The sequence below is a fragment of the Macaca mulatta genome, chromosome 2, assembly GCF_049350105.2.
Source record: "Macaca mulatta isolate MMU2019108-1 chromosome 2, T2T-MMU8v2.0, whole genome shotgun sequence".
NCBI lineage: Eukaryota > Metazoa > Chordata > Mammalia > Primates > Cercopithecidae > Macaca > Macaca mulatta.
In genome coordinates, this window is record NC_133407.1 from 41,049,579 (window position 1) to 41,065,940 (window position 16,362).

A 16,362-nucleotide genomic window follows, 5' to 3' on the forward strand; every position below is an offset into this window, starting at 1 on the left:
TCTCATTGGTTTCAAAGAACATCTTTATTTCTGCCTTCATTTCGTTATGTACCCAGTAGTCATTCAGGAGCAGGTTGTTCAGTTTCCATGTAGTTGAGCGGTTTTGATTGAGTTTCTTAGTCCTGAGTTCTAGTTTGATTGCACTGTGGTCTGAGAGACAGTTTGTTATAATTTCTGTTCTTGTACATTTGCTGAGGAGTGCTTTACTTCCAATTATGTGGTCAATTTTGGAATAAGTGCGATGTGGTGCTGAGAAGAATGTATATTCTGTTGATTTGGGGTGGAGAGTTCTATAGATGTCTATTAGGTCTGCTTGCTGCAGAGATGAGTTCAATTCCTGGATATCCTTGTTAACTTTCTGTCTCGTTGATCTGTCTAATGTTGACAGTGGAGTGTTGAAGTCTCCCATTATTATTGTATGGGAGTCTAAGTCTCTTTGTAAGTCTCTAAGGACTTGCTTTATGAATCTGGGTGCTCCTGTATTGGGTGCATATATATTTAGGATAGTTAGCTCTTCCTGTTGAATTGATCCTTTTACCATTATGTAATGGCCTTCTTTGTCTCTTTTGATCTTTGATGGTTTAAAGTCTGTTTTATCAGAGACTAGTATTGCAAACCCTGCTTTTTTTTGTTTTCCATTTGCTTGGTAGATCTTCCTCCATCCCTTTATTTTGAGCCTATGTATGTCTCTGCGTGTGAGATGGGTCTCCTGAATACAGCAGACTGATGGGTCCTGACTCTTTATCCAGTTTGCCAGTCTGTGTCTTTTAATTGGAGCATTTAGTCCATTTACATTTAAGGTTAATATTGTTATGTGTGAACTTGATCCTGCCATTGTGATATTAACTGGTTATTTTGCTCGTTAGTTGATGCAGTTTCTTCCTAGCCTCGATGGTCTTTATATTTTGGCATGTTTTTGCAATGGCTGGTACCGGTTGTTCCTTTCCATGTTTAGTGCTTCCTTCAGGGTCTCTTGTAAGGCAGGCCTAGTGGTGACAAAATCTCTAAGCATTTGCTTATCTGTAAAGGATTTTATTTCTCCTTCACTTATGAAACTTAGTTTGGCTGGATATGAAATTCTGGGTTTAAAATTCTTTTCTTTAAGAATGTTGAATATTGGCCCCCACTCTCTTCTGGCTTGGAGAGTTTCTGCCGAGAGATCTGCTGTTAGTCTGATGGGCTTCCCTTTGTGGGTAACCCGACCTTTCTCTCTGGCTGCCCTTAAGATTTTTTCCTTCATTTCAACTTTGGTGAATCTGGCAATTATATGTCTTGGAGTTGCTCTTCTCAAGGAGTATCTTTGTGGCGTTCTCTGTATTTCCTGGATTTGAATGTTGGCCTACCCTACTAGGTTGGGGAAGTTCTCCTGGATGATATCCTGAAGAGTGTTTTCCAACTTGGTTCCATTTTCCCCCTCACTTTCAGGCACCCCAATCAGATGTAGATTTGGTCTTTTTACATAATCCCATACTTCTTGCAGGCTTTGTTCATTTCTCTTTCTTCTTTTTTCTTTTGGTTTCTCTTCTCGCTTCATTTCGTTCACTTGATCCTCAATCGCTGATACTCTTTCTTCCAGTTGATCGAGTCAGTTACTGAAGCTTGTGCATTTGTCACGTATTTCTCATGTCATGGTTTTCATCTCTTTCATTTCGTTTATGACCTTCTCTGCATTAATTACTCTAGCCATCAATTCTTCCACTTTTTTTTCAAGATTTTTAGTTTCTTTTCGCTGAGTATGTAATTCCTCCTTTAGCTCTGAGAAGTTTGATGGACTGAAGCCTTCTTCTCTCATCTCGTCAAAGTCATTCTCCATCCAGCTTTGATCCCTTGCTGGCGATGAGCTGCGCTCCTTTGCCAGGGGAGATGCGCTCTTATTTTTTGAATTTCCAGCTTTTCTGCCCTGCTTTTTCCCCATCTTTGTGGTTTTATCTGCCTCTGGTCTTCAATGATGATGGTGACGTACTGATGGGGTTTTGGTGTAGGTGTCCTTCCTGTTTGATAGTTTTCCTTCTAACAGTCAGGACCCTCAGCTTTAGGTCTGTTGGAGATTGCTTGAGGTCCACTCCAGACCCTGTTTGCCTGGGTGTCAGCAGCAGAGGCTGCAGAAGATAGAATATTGCTGAACAGTGAGTGTACCTGTCTGATTCTTGCTTTGGAGGCTTCCTCTCAGGGGTGTACTCCACCCTGTGAAGTATGGGGTGTCAGACTGCCCCTAGTGGGGGATGTCTCCCAGTTAGGCTACTCAGGGGTCAGGGACCCACTTGAGCAGGGAGTCTGTCTCTTCACAGATCTCAACCTCCGTGTTGGGAGATCCACTGCTCTCTTCAAAGCTGTCAGACAGAGTCGTTTGCGTCTGCAGAGGTTTCTGCTGCTTTTGTTGTTGTTTAGCTGTGCCCTGTCCCCAGAGGTGGAGTCTACAGAGACAGGCAGGTTTCCTTGAGCTGCTGTGAGCTCCACCCAGTTCGAGCTTCCCAGCGGCTTTGTTTACCTACTTAAGCCTCAGCAATGGTGGGCGCCCCTCCCCCAGCCTCGCTGCTGCCTTGTGGTTAGATCACAGACTGCTGTGCTAGCAATGAGGGAGGCTCCGTGGGCATGGGACCCTCCCGGCCAGGTGTGGGATATAATCTCCTGGTGTGCCTGTTTGCTTAAAGCGCAGTATTGGGGTGGGAGTTACCCGATTTTCCAGGTGCTGTGTGTCTCAGTTCCCCTGGCTAGGAAAAGGGATTCCCTTACCCCTTGCGCTTCCCAGGTGAGGCGATGCCTCGCCCTGCTTCAGCTCTCGCTGGTCGGGCTGCAGCAGCTGACCAGCACCGATTGTCCGGCACTCCCTAGTGAGATGAACCCAGTACCTCAGTTGAAAATGCAGAAATCACCAGTCTTCTGTGTCGCTCGCGCTGGGAGTTGGAGACTGGAGCTGTTCCTATTCGGCCATCTTGCTCCGCCCCCCTACAAATGACTTTAAAACAGTAATTTAATCATGGCATCACACAAGTGATTACTATGATACTGCAAGGAAAAGAAGGGTTGACATACACCTAAAATACATGTTGGGAACTATCATGACCTAATGTATCTTTTATCATTATGCATTACACAAATGATGCTGCTAGGTCCAAAAAGAAAATATTTTATTTTTCATGTTATAACCTGCCAACTTTTGTTTAATGCTATATCTATCTCACATATATAGTGATATATAGGGATATACAGACATCCCAAGTAGGATCTACCTTAAGGACAAAAACAACTCCAAAAAAATTAATAATAAATTTTAAATTGTTTTCAGTAGTCATACAATAAGCAATAGGGTGGGTATTGTTATTTCTAAGACTATGATTGTGATGTTAACAGCCAGAATTTTTGGTATGGAAGACAACTGATATAGATGTTAGATCAACAAGATAAAGTAAAAATTCTGTAGTCAGGAATTTGAATAGGGAATATCAGCATGAACTCACAATATTTTTATTGTATTTCTTATCTCTGTGCACTGAAAGTTCTTAAAAACAAATAGTAATAGGCACTCCTAGCACCCAGATGTCTACAAATATAATTTCCTTCTAAAAGAAACCAGGATTCCCTCAGATAAATTACTAATTTTAGGTCTGGGACAAGAAAGGTATGCAATGAGCCTGGAAGGAAGCTATCAGACTACTAAGGTCATATCAAAATCATTCAAGAACCGAATTAAAGAGGCATCCAAAGACAGGACAATCTCAGCATTAATAAGGATAATAGCTACAAGTGATTTAAACAAATCAAATATATTTAAATATATAAGGTTGTATGGCACCTATTGAAGATACTAGGAAGCTCATTCATTATTCTGAAAAAAGAAAGATTCGAGCCTTCAGCTGCTTTACCTGTATGAACTGTACCTCAGGGCAACCAGACAGTTTGATGTGGAGGATTTCTCTTTACAGAAGTTTTCCAGCTAGTAAATGTCAAAGGAATAACAGACTTAGACTATCAAACTTTTACAGATCTCTAATTAATAGATAGGGCTGGGCACGGTGGTTCACGCCTGTAATCCCAGCAAGTTGAGGGGTCAACGAGGGCGAATCACAAGGTCAGGAGTTCAAGACCAGCCTGGCCAATATGGTGAAAACCTGTCTCTACTAAAAATACAAAAAATTAGCTGGGCATAGTGGTGGGCACCTGTAATCCCAGCTACTGGGGAGGCTGAGGGAGGACAATCATTTGAACCCAGGAGGTGGAGGTTGCAGTGAGCTGAGATCACACCACTGCACTCCAGCCCAGGTGACAGTGCAAGACTCTGTCTCAAAAAAAAAAAAGATGGTAATGATCAATGATCATCAATGTCTATCATCAATGCCATCATCAACATCACAAGAAAGGAAAAAAAGATATTCTGTGTCTCCTGATGGAGATACACAAAACCACCGATGAAGAGTCCTGCCAAAACACAAAAGAATAGTCAAAGCTGAACCTGATCAAGCATTTAGCTCTAACTACAAATCTACAGATAGTTCAGGAGAAAGAGGAATACATTAAATGCCACCACAGTAATCAATCAGCAAAACCCAGACTGTGGGGAATTTCACAAGATGAACAATCTGATTTATTCAGCAACCGTCAAAATAATAAAAATCATGGGGAAGGAAAAGGGAAAGGAAGAGAGGAAAGGAGGGAAGAATGGAAGAGGAATCTATAGATTAAAAAAAGACAAATATGTGTAGTAAAACAGAGGAATTGTGGATACTGAATCGATATTTGACGACATTTAGAAAAAAAGTACTGATTTTTGTTGTAGTGTGATGGTGGTACAGTGGTTATTTTTTAAAAGGAAGTATCTTTTAGAGACACATACAGAAATGCTTGTAGATATAATGACATTATTTGGAATAATATGTAGTATTACATGTAAATTACTTGGAATAATATGCAGTATATTAAAATATACAATATTATTTGGTGAAAGATACACAGGAAATAAGATTCTCTATGTGTTGATAATGGTTAAAACTGAGTAACAGGAACACCAAGGTCATTACACAATTCTATTTTATATACGCTTGAAATTTTTCATAATAAAAAGATAAAACAGCAAAAAGAAAAGTGAACTACAGGCAACTCATAAAAGAAGACATAGCAACAACCAATATGAAAAGAAATAAAAAAGAATTTTACTTTAGAAGAAATATTAAAAATGCAAGTTTCTTAAAAGGTGAGGTTTCATTTTTCACGTATCACGTGGCCAAAACTTTGAAAGATTAATGATATCCCTGGGAGCAAAGGAATGCAAAAACTAGCTTTCTTGTATGCTCCAAACACTAGTAGACTAAATTGGCTCCAGTTTTCTGGAAAGCATTTGGCAATATGTAAGAAAAGTACATGGGGAAAGGAGCTAGAGTTCCAGGGCCAGGTTGCCAAAGCCAGATTGCAGTCACACCACTCACTGGTGGCAGGACCCAAAGCAAGTTTCTTGGCTGCTGTGTACCTCAATTCCTAGCCCATAAAAAGCATGTACTATAACAGTGGCATCCACCTCAAGGGCTGCTGCGAGGCTAAGTCATAATATTTGTACCAAACTTGGACCAGTGCCTGGCATATGGAGCTGGCTTTCATTATTATGTTGGCCCAGCAACCTTACTTCTAAGAATTTATTTTAAGGAAATCTTAATCAAGTGCACAAAGACACATATACACATTTTTTAATCACGTCATTATATATAAAATGCAAAAAGTAGAAATGTCTGGTTAAAAAAATTTTTGTAATCTTTGCCTGGAATACTAGGTGGCCATTAAATATAACTGTCTTATATTTATATGTACTGACATGTGCATGTGTAATGATATAAAGACATTTGTAATCTGTTTTCCAGGAGGAAAATCAAGCTAGAGAAGAATATAGTTGAACCCTAGGAGGGAGTTTTTTCTTCACCAGTGCATGTCTATCTAGATGTTAACAATAATTGACTAATATGTGGGTTATATTCTTTTTGATTATCTGTATTTTCTAATTTTTCTGCATCAATCTTATCATTTGTGTAATTTTTAAATGATCTATTACATATGTTCCATAGTTCTGGCAAATCTTGTGCTGGTTAATTTTAGGTTCAATTTGATGAGATTAAGAGGTACCTGGACAGCTGTAAAGCATTATTTCTGAGTAGGTCTGAGAAGGTGCTTCCAGAAGAGATTAGCATTTGAATCAGTAAACTGAGTGAGGAAAATCCGCCCTCACCCATTGTGGGGGGACCATCCAATCTGCTGCAGGCCTGGATAGAAGAGCTCTCTCTCTGGAGTCGGGACACTCAGCTTCCGTCCTTGGATGTCAGAACTCCAGGTTCTCTGGCCTTTGCACCCAAGGACCTGCACAATAGTCCCAGGTTCTCCGGCTTTCGGATTTAGACTGAGCCACTCTACCAGCTTCCCTCGTTCTCCAGTTTGCAGACAGCCTATGCCGTGACTTCTCAGCCTCCGTAATCGCATGAGCTAATTCGCTTAATAGATCCCCTGTCATTTATTAGGAACACTGGCTAATAAATACCCATAAGTATCTATCTATCTATACATCCTACTGGTTCTGTTTCTATTGAGACCTAATACAACTTACTAAAGAATTTTTAAATATACTTGAAAATGGGGAGGGGTGAACACAGCATAGAAACACCAAAGTAATATGTTAGTCAAACCCTCCAAAGTAGATAGAAAAATCCATTTGGAAACATATAACGTAATGATGAACATTTAAGAACAGAGACATTCTCATTGATAATCATCACCAGTGTGTGCACACACGTACAAACACATTTACTGTTTGCACTTGCGTTCCCCCGAAAGTGGAGCTAGAAACAAGGACTTGGGTGCAGATTAATTTATCTCAGAGGTGCTCATAAGAGAAAGAAGTGAGGGAGTGAGAAAAATGAAACAGAAAAGAGGAAGACCGATGAACTATGCATTAATAATAGTAACTGCATATTAGTGAGAACTAGCACTCAGTCCCACAAGGGACTCTGAGAAACCGTGCAGAATGAAACTCAGAGGTACCCCACAGAAGCACAGGAAGCCTGGAGTAATTGCTCCAGGCTTTTACTCATCAGGCAATTACTCATCAACTCCCATCGCACCAATATTGTGGGCTGGTCTGGAAGCATCAGCTCTGCAGCTCTCCTGAGCTTCCTCACTGAGCAGCTTCCTTTGTACCACAACACCCCAGCCTGCCCCTCCCCCAGCCGCCCTACCCCACCACCAGACCCCTTTTGCTTCCCGCAGTGCGTTTCCTCCATCACCTTCCTATGAGAACTTCAAGTCCTCACCAGGTGTCAGGATCACCCAAAGGCCAAAGGAAGTCTGGGTGAGATGGAGGTGGTAATAGACGAAACAAGATTGACCTTAAGTTGAGTTGATAATATTGGAAGCCCAATGATGAGCACATGGGTTCATCACACTCTTCCCTTTACTCATATATGTGTTTGAAACTTTCCATAGCAAAAAGTTAAAAATAGATCTTTGCTGTGTCAGGGATGGAGGTTCTTTGCTGGGTCTCCCTTTCAGGAAAAAAAAAAAAATTGCCATTCAACCAGGAGAAATGAAATTGACTGGCAGGTTCACACCAAGGTTCACTCCAGCTTTCAAGTCGAGGTCTCATTGAGTCCAGGCCACCCCAGCCGATGGCCAAGTGCGGGGCAGGCATGAGGGCCTGGACGTTTCTGAACAAAGGGGGACTCCCAAGTGGGCGGTTCTTGCTCAGGAGCTCCCCACTGGGTCAGTGGAGACCTTGTCAACCCCATATCGATGCCCTGAGTTCTCCTGGCTCCACTAGCTTCCTTCTCTCTTTCTGTTCACAGTGGTCAGGTGTACATTGCACTCTGTGGCCTTTCCCCACCGGATCCTGCCTCCACCTCCTTTTCTTTCCCAAGTGCGGCTCCTCAATGACTCCATCTTGGCAACTGTGTCCCAAAAGACCTAAACTGACACAATTAAGATGCAGTTGCTTCCTTTCCTCCCAACCCCTTGAAAGCTCCAAAAATAATGAAATACATACCAGAGTTAAAAACATCATACTATATTTAAACGTTTGCATATAATATATTAATGTTTTTCACACTACAAATATACAACAGCTATGTATAAAACCTGATTTTGGAATATCAAAAAATACACGTGTGGTCCCTTGGGGATACAAGGTCCAGCCAAGTGGCCCTCCTCTCTTCCCATCCATGAGTAGGCCTGCCACATATCACAACCCTAGGAAACTCTCCAGGGTCACCCAGGCTGGGCTGGATGGCCTTTCATATGCTCCCCGTAACACCCTGTTCTCTGCCACTAGATTACTACCCTGTGCTGGCACTGGCTGCAGACATTCTGCCCCAGCCTCGGCCTGCACCCTAACTCAGTAGTGAGAGGCTAGAGAGCCTGACGCAGAGTAGGCAGGCACTCAGTAAATAATTTTGGATCAATCACAGAATGACTGACTGAGGCATATGTCCCCAAAAGGACTCCAGATAGGACCCATCTCCACAGTGTTCCTGCAGTTTTATAAAACGCTTGGGAAAAGAGAGCTAGTGACTCTTTTCAGTCTCGGGGGCACACGGAGGTAGAGGAAGAAAACTACCTGGAGGTTCTGTTTTAACCCTTTCTCAAGCCTTGGGACCAGGGGCTCCTAATTAGGCACCTGTGGTGCTCTACAGCAGGGCCCCTCACAGGTCAGGAGGGATGAGATCATATCCGTTCCCTGCACTGCTTCTCTCCAAGAGGATGATCTCTTGGTTGTTTGTGAAGACAAGAGGCCCAGCAGCCTCTTCTGTTGGAGTGGACCTGAGCTGGCCCCAGCCAGGCTAACCGTCTGGCCAGCCAGCCTCTGGGGTGAATCACCAGGCAGGGACCCTGGGCTGGCTGGAGCTCTGCGGACCACTGCCAAACTTCTCAGGGAGCTTTGAGCGAGACAAGGGCTTGGGTTTCTCTCTCTGGTCCAGGTCCAGAGGAAGATCTTCCAAGGAGGAGATTTCCAAGTCACTCTCATCTTCAGAAAGCTGCAGGGGGTGAAGGGGAGAAGAAAATACATTTTGATAAGGGAGGAGGGTGGCTGAGAGCTAAGCACATTGCAGGATGGGAATGCAGAACGGAAATGGGGACAAATGCACACTGGGAAGGAAGCCAAAGGGAGACGCTACTCCTCCTGCCTTCTCAAGTCTTCCTGCCTTTGAGAACCTGCTTTAGTGACCTGGGATCACGGTGATTTCAAATACCCCTGAAATTCTACTAACCAAACCCAGGCAGCGCCTTGGAAAGGCCTATGTGCAGAGCAGGTTGCTCTCGTTTTCACTTCAACTTTGTGCAGATTTTTAACTCCCTCTTTGACAGAGCCAGAAGCCCAGAAACTCCACCGTTCCAAGTTCTCGAGCTGAATGCACTGTGGGCTAATGACCCGCCTCCTCTCAGACGGGTTCCCTCAGGCCTGGTAAACATCCTAACTGAAGGAGCATGAGAGGAGCTTGGGAGTCCAGCCTGGAAGGGTCTGCGCTGTAGCCAGCAGGACAGCTCAGAGTCGGCCAAGGGACTCTGACCACAGAGTCGATCCTGACCACAGCCACCTGCGTAGCAGCCCAGGCCTTCCCCTCTGGAGTCCTCATTGCCCCTGCTGGCCACCTGGGCTTTGATACAAGCCATCCTGTGCATTTTCTCCAGGAATGTAAGGCGACCAATCAGAACGCATGCAGGGTGCAGGGCAGCAAGCATGCTCTGAGCAGCGCCTCAATCTGTTTGGGGCTGTTGGTGCTCTTTCACAATTTGGAAAAAGGAACAAGTTTTTTCTTCTCAATCATTTGGATGCATTACTCACAAACATACATGAGCCGTGTGATAAACCAAACACACCATGGTAAACAGCAGGGAGTGCTATCAAAAACCCAAGAATGGTTGCCCACCACTACCAAATTTTAGAGCAATAGCACTGATTACCCCAGGATGCACCTTTTTGATGGAGAAAGGTGAGAAAGGAGTGCGAAGTAAAGGGAGCTCTGAAGTTTTCCGCTTGAAAAATAACAGCAGTGTGCAAGTTGTTCCCTGACGGAGGAGACAGGGGCAGTGAGGAAGGTCTGGTGATGCCAGGGAAGCTCAACGTCTGAGCTCTAAGTCTGAAAATCTCATGGTGGCTACAGTCTGACGCAAGGCTCAGGTTTCTAAAACAGGTATCTAAATACTCCCGTCTTGTGCTGTTACTGACTCTGATGTGCTATGCGAGGCCACTCCAGTACCACCCTTCGGGGAGTCCGCTCCACACACATATTGTCTTAGGGTCCGTGGCAGAGGCACTGGGGAGGAGCCCACTGCAGGATGAGACCGGACTGGAAGAACAGTTGCTGCAGGAAGCCAGGCACAGAGTCAGCTCCGAGGCTCTCGAGAGGCAGGAGATGGAAGAATCCAAACTTACTGAGCATTGCTTGTATAATGAACCAAAAGGCTTTTTAATGTTAACTTGGACACAAGTATTCCAAACTGGCCATCTCTCCATGTGCACAGGGCAGAGGGAGGTCACCTGCGACGTCCCACTAGGGCAAAGGATGACACTTGCTGGACCCTCCCCAACCTTCACCCCAGGCCCCCCAAACTCAGAGCTGGTTCTGTAGGGAATTGCAGGGTGAACTCTAAGCATCCTACATCCTACCTGAGGCTTCCCTCCTGGTGTGGCAGCCCTCTGCGGCCCAGCATTGGGCATAAAAAACAGACTGACCCCTCCAGCAGGCTTCTTTGCCGGAGCTTCTAGCTGCTTCTCCAGGTTTTTGACCATCGACTGCACCAGTGTTCCTGGAAGGGGAAAAAGTGGCTGTGTCAGTGGCAGAAGCCTAGAAAATGAGCATTTCAGTTTTATGGGTCATGCGTCCAGGCTCCAGTGTGGATAGAGGGAATGAGCAGAAGGGTCAGGAGGAAGAAGGCTGGGCAACCACAAAAAAGGAGACAGAGAAGGCCAGGCCAATGGGTGCCGAGTGAACAGAGGCTTGGCATATTCGGAAAATGTGACGGTGCAAACTTAATGACATGGCTAGTGACAGAGACTTAGGAAGCTGTGCTTCCCTCTAATGAGAGGCTGAGGCAGGACCTCTGCTCAGTGTGGGAAATGAGCTGTATCACTAGCACGCACTTAGTTCCTCAACATCTTCACACAGAGACAAGAAGAAATATCATAAAGATTAGTACATGAGGACTGCAGGCAAGAATGACTTTCTGCAAAGTCCATGCAGGAAGCAGGAGCTAAGCAGTGACAGAGATCATCAATAGATCCCTGGTGCCTGGCACACCAAGGTGATGTATGAACCTCAGGAATGACCAAGAAGCAGGAAGCTAACTACAGTCTTCTACGATTCAAACGAAATCAAGGTCTGAGCTGACTTTTGGAGCTACAACAGCCCTTGGCTCACTGATTCATTCAAGAAATGTTTGTTAAGGGCCTATGATGTAGCAGGCACTGTTTCCTCACCCTCTCATTAATCACCTTGTCCAAATACCTCATTTTACAACAAAGGAGCAGAAACCACCTGCACAAGGACAAGCAGGTAGCAAGTGGCAGAGCCAGGACTTTCTCTGAAGATTCCTAACTCCCAGTCCCAAGACCTTGCCACCCTATTGCCCTCGCCTGGCAGGGCATCAATACTTCTCCAGAGATCTGTTTCTGGCGAATTCTGATGGACTGGCAGGCTTGGCTTATGCTGTAAACATGGCCAAGTGCTGCAGAGTCTATTAGGAGCAAGAACTTTGCAGACTGCAAGCCTAGCCTGACATCCCAGAGTTTCTACTTACTGACCTTGGCAAGACAAAACTCTAAATTCCACATTCTTTATTCTTTAACTCAGTCTTGGCTAGAAAATACAACTGAAGCCAGAAGCTGCAGGCCTCAGTTGGCAGTTTGATAGGAAAATCTTGAAAGAATGGGAGTAGACAGTTGTTTTGAAAAGAAGGATGCTCAACTAGTCATTGCAACCTGTTAGACAGAAAATAATACATTGAAGGAATATTTTCATTCCAGTTACCATGACAGTTAGCTCAGGTCTCTACAATACCCTTTCCATCAACACGTTGAATTTCTAAGTCTCTTGGCTGAAAAGGGCAAAGAGCTTCCCCGTATGATGAAACAGGCTGCGTGGCCCAAAGGCAGCCTGCTATAAAGGTTGACTGACTGTCTGTGGCTGCCTCCTCTGTCTCAAGCTTTGCTGGGAAGCCACACTTTTCACAATTGAGTTGTTGCAAAAAGTTATGCTTGTTACAGTCTATGTGTTATAGAAAACTATATTTGTCAAAATGTTCATGGTAGCAAACTGTTTTCCCTTCAAGTTGTAACTGAGGTTTGCCCTGGAGGCTACTTTGACCACTGTGGTATTTAACTCTAGGACCATCAACTCTTGATCGGTGCTAACGAACTCAAACAGCATAAAAGACTATGGGGATATTCTTAACATTTGGAACACAGCTAAAGGCAGCTCTTTCTGTTAGTTTACAATTAAATAAATAAACGTGACTCTAACACATTAACTTCAAAAACATCATACAGAATCTCAACTTGCCATGACATCGTTCTGCGGTCTTGGGCCAGTCATAATGTCTATGAGGCTTAGTTTCAACTTCTGTCACGACGTGTGTGGCTCAGCCTTCCCTCATCAGTGCTGTGAGGAGTAAACGAGGAGACTCGTGCGAAGAGATCCACACAGAGCTGAGCACTCGGTGAGCACCCAGAAACACCAACACAGAGGGGAGAGCCTTCTCTCACGCCTCGAGCTTGCGCAGAAGGAGGGAACTTCTGCTCTCCTCACCAGGATGGACAAGGATAGGAGAAACACCCTCCCAGTTTCTTCCCCACATCCTACCCTCTCCTCACAGAAGAAGCCAAGCAGAGGGGTGGGCCTGCAACACACCCTGGGCCACGGCGCACCTGAAGGAGGGCTGCTGATCCAGAAAACAGTGCCAGCTCTTTCTCTCGGAGCCTCCCCGCCCCTATGGCTGGGTTTGAGCCGGGCTGGAGTGCACCCTACAGCTGCCTGTTTAAGGTCTTACACATTCAGGGTCTGCTTTGCAAACCCAGCCCTGCGCACAAGTAAGATCAGGATCTGGATTCGGGGAGACTGGAGGGGCCCCCACTTTGGCCTCAAGTGCTGGTTGTTCCTCTAATCCAGCCCTAACAGAAAGCCAATGCCTCAGGCATTCCTGGGCCCTGTCACCACTATTAGAGCGAGGCTTTGATCACCCGTGGCTGGCCACTGTGTTTATTCTCTACTGGAAAGAACATGGAGGAGAAAAGAGATGAGTGGCTCCCTTTGACCTCCCACAGTCAACAATTTGATGACAAAACAAGGGGTAAAATAAACCTTGCTCAAACTCTAGCTTTCTCCTGATATCTCTGCTATCCCAGAAAAAAAAAAAAATTTGAGGCGAAGGAGGACCATTCTCTCGAAGCCAAATAGAGAAAGAGATGTCAAATCAGAAAGCCTAAAGGAAGCTGAAGGGTGTTTCTGGAGCCTCGAGAAATCTGGGCTGGAGAAGGGTTTCACCCGTGGTCCCAGCCCACTCACCCGAAGGTGCCAGCTCACCTGAGCCCTGGCCAGGGGGCTGGGCATTCTCTGAGGTCTCTGTGTCAGACCAGTCCCAGTCATCCTCGGGCCGAGGCACCATCCTGGAAGGAACTTTCGGAGGCTGTAGAGACACACGCTGCACACGGTCTCCCTCTGAGTCCTCTTCAGAACTGAACGGGGGCGTGCTGCCATGAGGAGGAGAAGAAATGAGGGATGCATGGGCCAGAAAGAAAACTTTGAAAGCCAAACTTCATCATGCTGCAAGCTGGCTTGGTGGGCTCAGGGCAGCCCTGCTCCCTCCCTCAGGCCCAGAAGATATCTAGGAGACCCGTGGAGTGCAGCAGCCACACCAGCTTCTCCCTTAGTAGAGCCCTGCCTGTCTGAGGATCCGCCCCTCCGGAGTGGGAACGGGCTTGGGGGAGGAGATGGGTAAGGGGAGGGTGGGTTTGTCTTGGCTAGGAGCACAGGTTCTCAAGTCCAGAGCCCAGACTGGACCCTACCTGAGGCACCTTCTGTTCACATGTATCTGCCCCCCACCTATCTGCAGAAGCCCGGAGGGAGCCCAGAACAGGGCTGCCTGAAGCCAGGAGCCGCCACTGCAGGTGGGGTGAGAGGGCAGAGTCTGGGGCTCACCTCATCCCAGGCCCCAAGGAAGGAGGGGTGCTGGAGGGTCCATGCACTCTGGGGCGTGGAGCCGGGGTGGACACTTGGGTCAGGCCGGAGCCATGGCTGCCATGGCTCTGACGAGTTGGTGGGGGCGGCTCTGCCGGCGTGGATGGCAAGGCCCCCTGCAGGGTCCTGGTCTTTGGCTGGGCCTCTCTGGTGACCAGTGTGCTCTGCTGGCTTTTGACTGGAAACAGAAAGGAATGACTTTTGGAGGACACCCATGCTGGGTCTCAAGCCTAAGAGGAGGGAGAAAGCGGCTCCAACACCCTGGAAATGGACAATCACTCCCTCTCTGTGCTGTAATAACCACAGCAGATTGCACAATTGCTGCCAAATCAGGTGTTCTGCTGCTGGCCAGATTCAAGGCTGGGACCATAGTTCCACAGTTTCCTCAGAGACCAGGAGAGCAGCTGGGTGCTCCAGAGTCATGCTGTCATTATAGACCAGCAGGAGTCCGCGGGCCTGAAGAGGAACTCAGCAGTCCTAGATGGACTTCACCAAGACCGCTACCCTCTCCCCAACCCACACTACAGCTGCGGCAGTGCAGGCAGCCCTGCAGGAAGACCACGCTGCCACCAGAGGTCGCCGCAGGACTGCATGAACCATCAAGATCCACTCAAACCTCCTCCCAAATGCAACCTGGGGCAAGGCACTACTAAGGCAGGCAATTGGACACAGCCTCTCTGTTTTCCAAATCGCATCAAGACCTATAGCTGAGAAGAGAGGTCTGGGATCAGCAAGTTTTTATGGAAAGAGAAGAGATAGAGTGCATCACAGGGAGTCAGACATGTGTAGACTGAGTCACAATGTAAAATGAGTTTCTTACAGTAATTCAAGATCAAAAAATGTTTGAAATACAGTTGACCTTTGAACAACGTGGGTTTGAACAGCCACGGGTTCGCTTGTACATGGATTTTCTACTGACTCTGCCACATAAGACAGCAAGAGCAACCCCTCCTCTTCCTCCTCCTCCTTAGCCTACTCAACACGAAGATGACAAGAATGAAGTCCTTTATGATGATCCACTTCCCCTTAACGAATAGTAAACATATTTGCTCTTCGTTGTGATTTTCTTAATAACATGTTCTTTTCTCGAGCTTACTTTATTGTAATAATACAGCATATAATTCATATAACATGCAAAATAAGTGTTAACAGTCTATGTTGTCGGTAAGACTTCTGGTCAACAGCAGGCTATGAGTAGTTAAGTTTTGGGGCAGTCAAAAGTTACACGTAAATTTTCAACTGCATAGGGGGGTGGCACCCCTGGCCCCTGCGTTGTTCAAGGGCCAGCTGTGCACTGCTCTCAGTCAATGTGTCTACTCAGAAGTGGAGCTTTCAGGAAAGAGTGAACTAAAGAGAAGGGGAAGACAAAGACAAGCTTGCTGGGGGAAAATAACAATAGTTTCCCATGACTATGCACCAGATACCAAGAAAAGCACTTTACCTACAACCACGTGGCCCCCGAGCATCTTCAGAGGCTATCCTTTTCCCTACAGAGGCTTGCCCTCAGCTCCACGGAAGAAAGTGGTGAATACAAACCCAGGCTGTCTGTCTGCCTCAATCTTGGGCCCTCACTGCTACCTCCCACAACCTTGCCCCAGACAAGAGAAGAGGCAGGGTCTGAGCAGAAATGAGAGGTGAGCATTAAGACAGCACTTGCAGGACCCAGGAAAAGAATAAAGGTGCAGAGCTGGAAGGAAAGGTCTACAAAATGCCACAAAAACACAGCGCTCATCTCACACCTCAGTAACATCTCCACAGAAGGCAGAATCTCAGGGCCAGGGAAAGGGAAAGGCAGTGAAGGGGGCTCTCCCTCCTGGCTTTTTTACTACAGGAACAAAAGTGTGTGGGAGTGGGTGGGGCGTAGTACCTAGAAGGAGCAAGATACCTTTGCTGTCTCCTGGAAGCCAGCGTTCCAAGGGTTTTTCCATTAATCCTCCCCAAGTCCCTGTCCCCTCCCTCCTCTGAGCTCCCACCACCCCTGTGCTTGGCTCCATCATGTCACCTGGTCCTGGCTGGTTTCCCAGGTGAGGTGGCAGGCCCTGGCACACAGTCAACCTCAGCAAGTACTGAACTAAATGAATGAGTGGGCAAATGAATGAATGACCATTTGACTGAATGAGCAAAGGGATGTACATTTAAATTGGAGCATGAAAAGCAGATTGGC

General features: G+C 46.1%; 1 protein-coding gene across 7 annotated transcripts in view; it reads right to left on the reverse strand.

Moving 5' to 3' along the window:
• Positions 1–8,016: 8,016 nt before the first annotated feature.
• The window catches only part of DZIP1L (DAZ interacting zinc finger protein 1 like), a 55,250-nt gene continuing 46,904 nt past the window's right edge, over positions 8,017–16,362 (reverse strand). For 3 of the 7 annotated variants that reach the window (XM_077991525.1, XM_028843739.2, XM_077991526.1), the window contains 4 exons: positions 14,160–14,376; positions 13,545–13,711; positions 10,634–10,773; positions 8,017–8,999 (listed from right to left, as the gene is read on the reverse strand). In XM_077991525.1, the coding sequence (XP_077847651.1) occupies positions 8,838–8,999; positions 10,634–10,773; positions 13,545–13,711; positions 14,160–14,376 (686 nt within the window). In that variant the 3' untranslated portion in view covers positions 8,017–8,837. Of the gene's footprint in view, positions 9,000–9,939; positions 10,329–10,633; positions 10,774–12,487; positions 12,624–13,544; positions 13,712–14,159; positions 14,377–16,362 lie in introns of those variants that run through there. The other 4 variants (XM_077991527.1, XM_077991528.1, XR_013413579.1 and 1 more) reach the window with 3 other exon arrangements.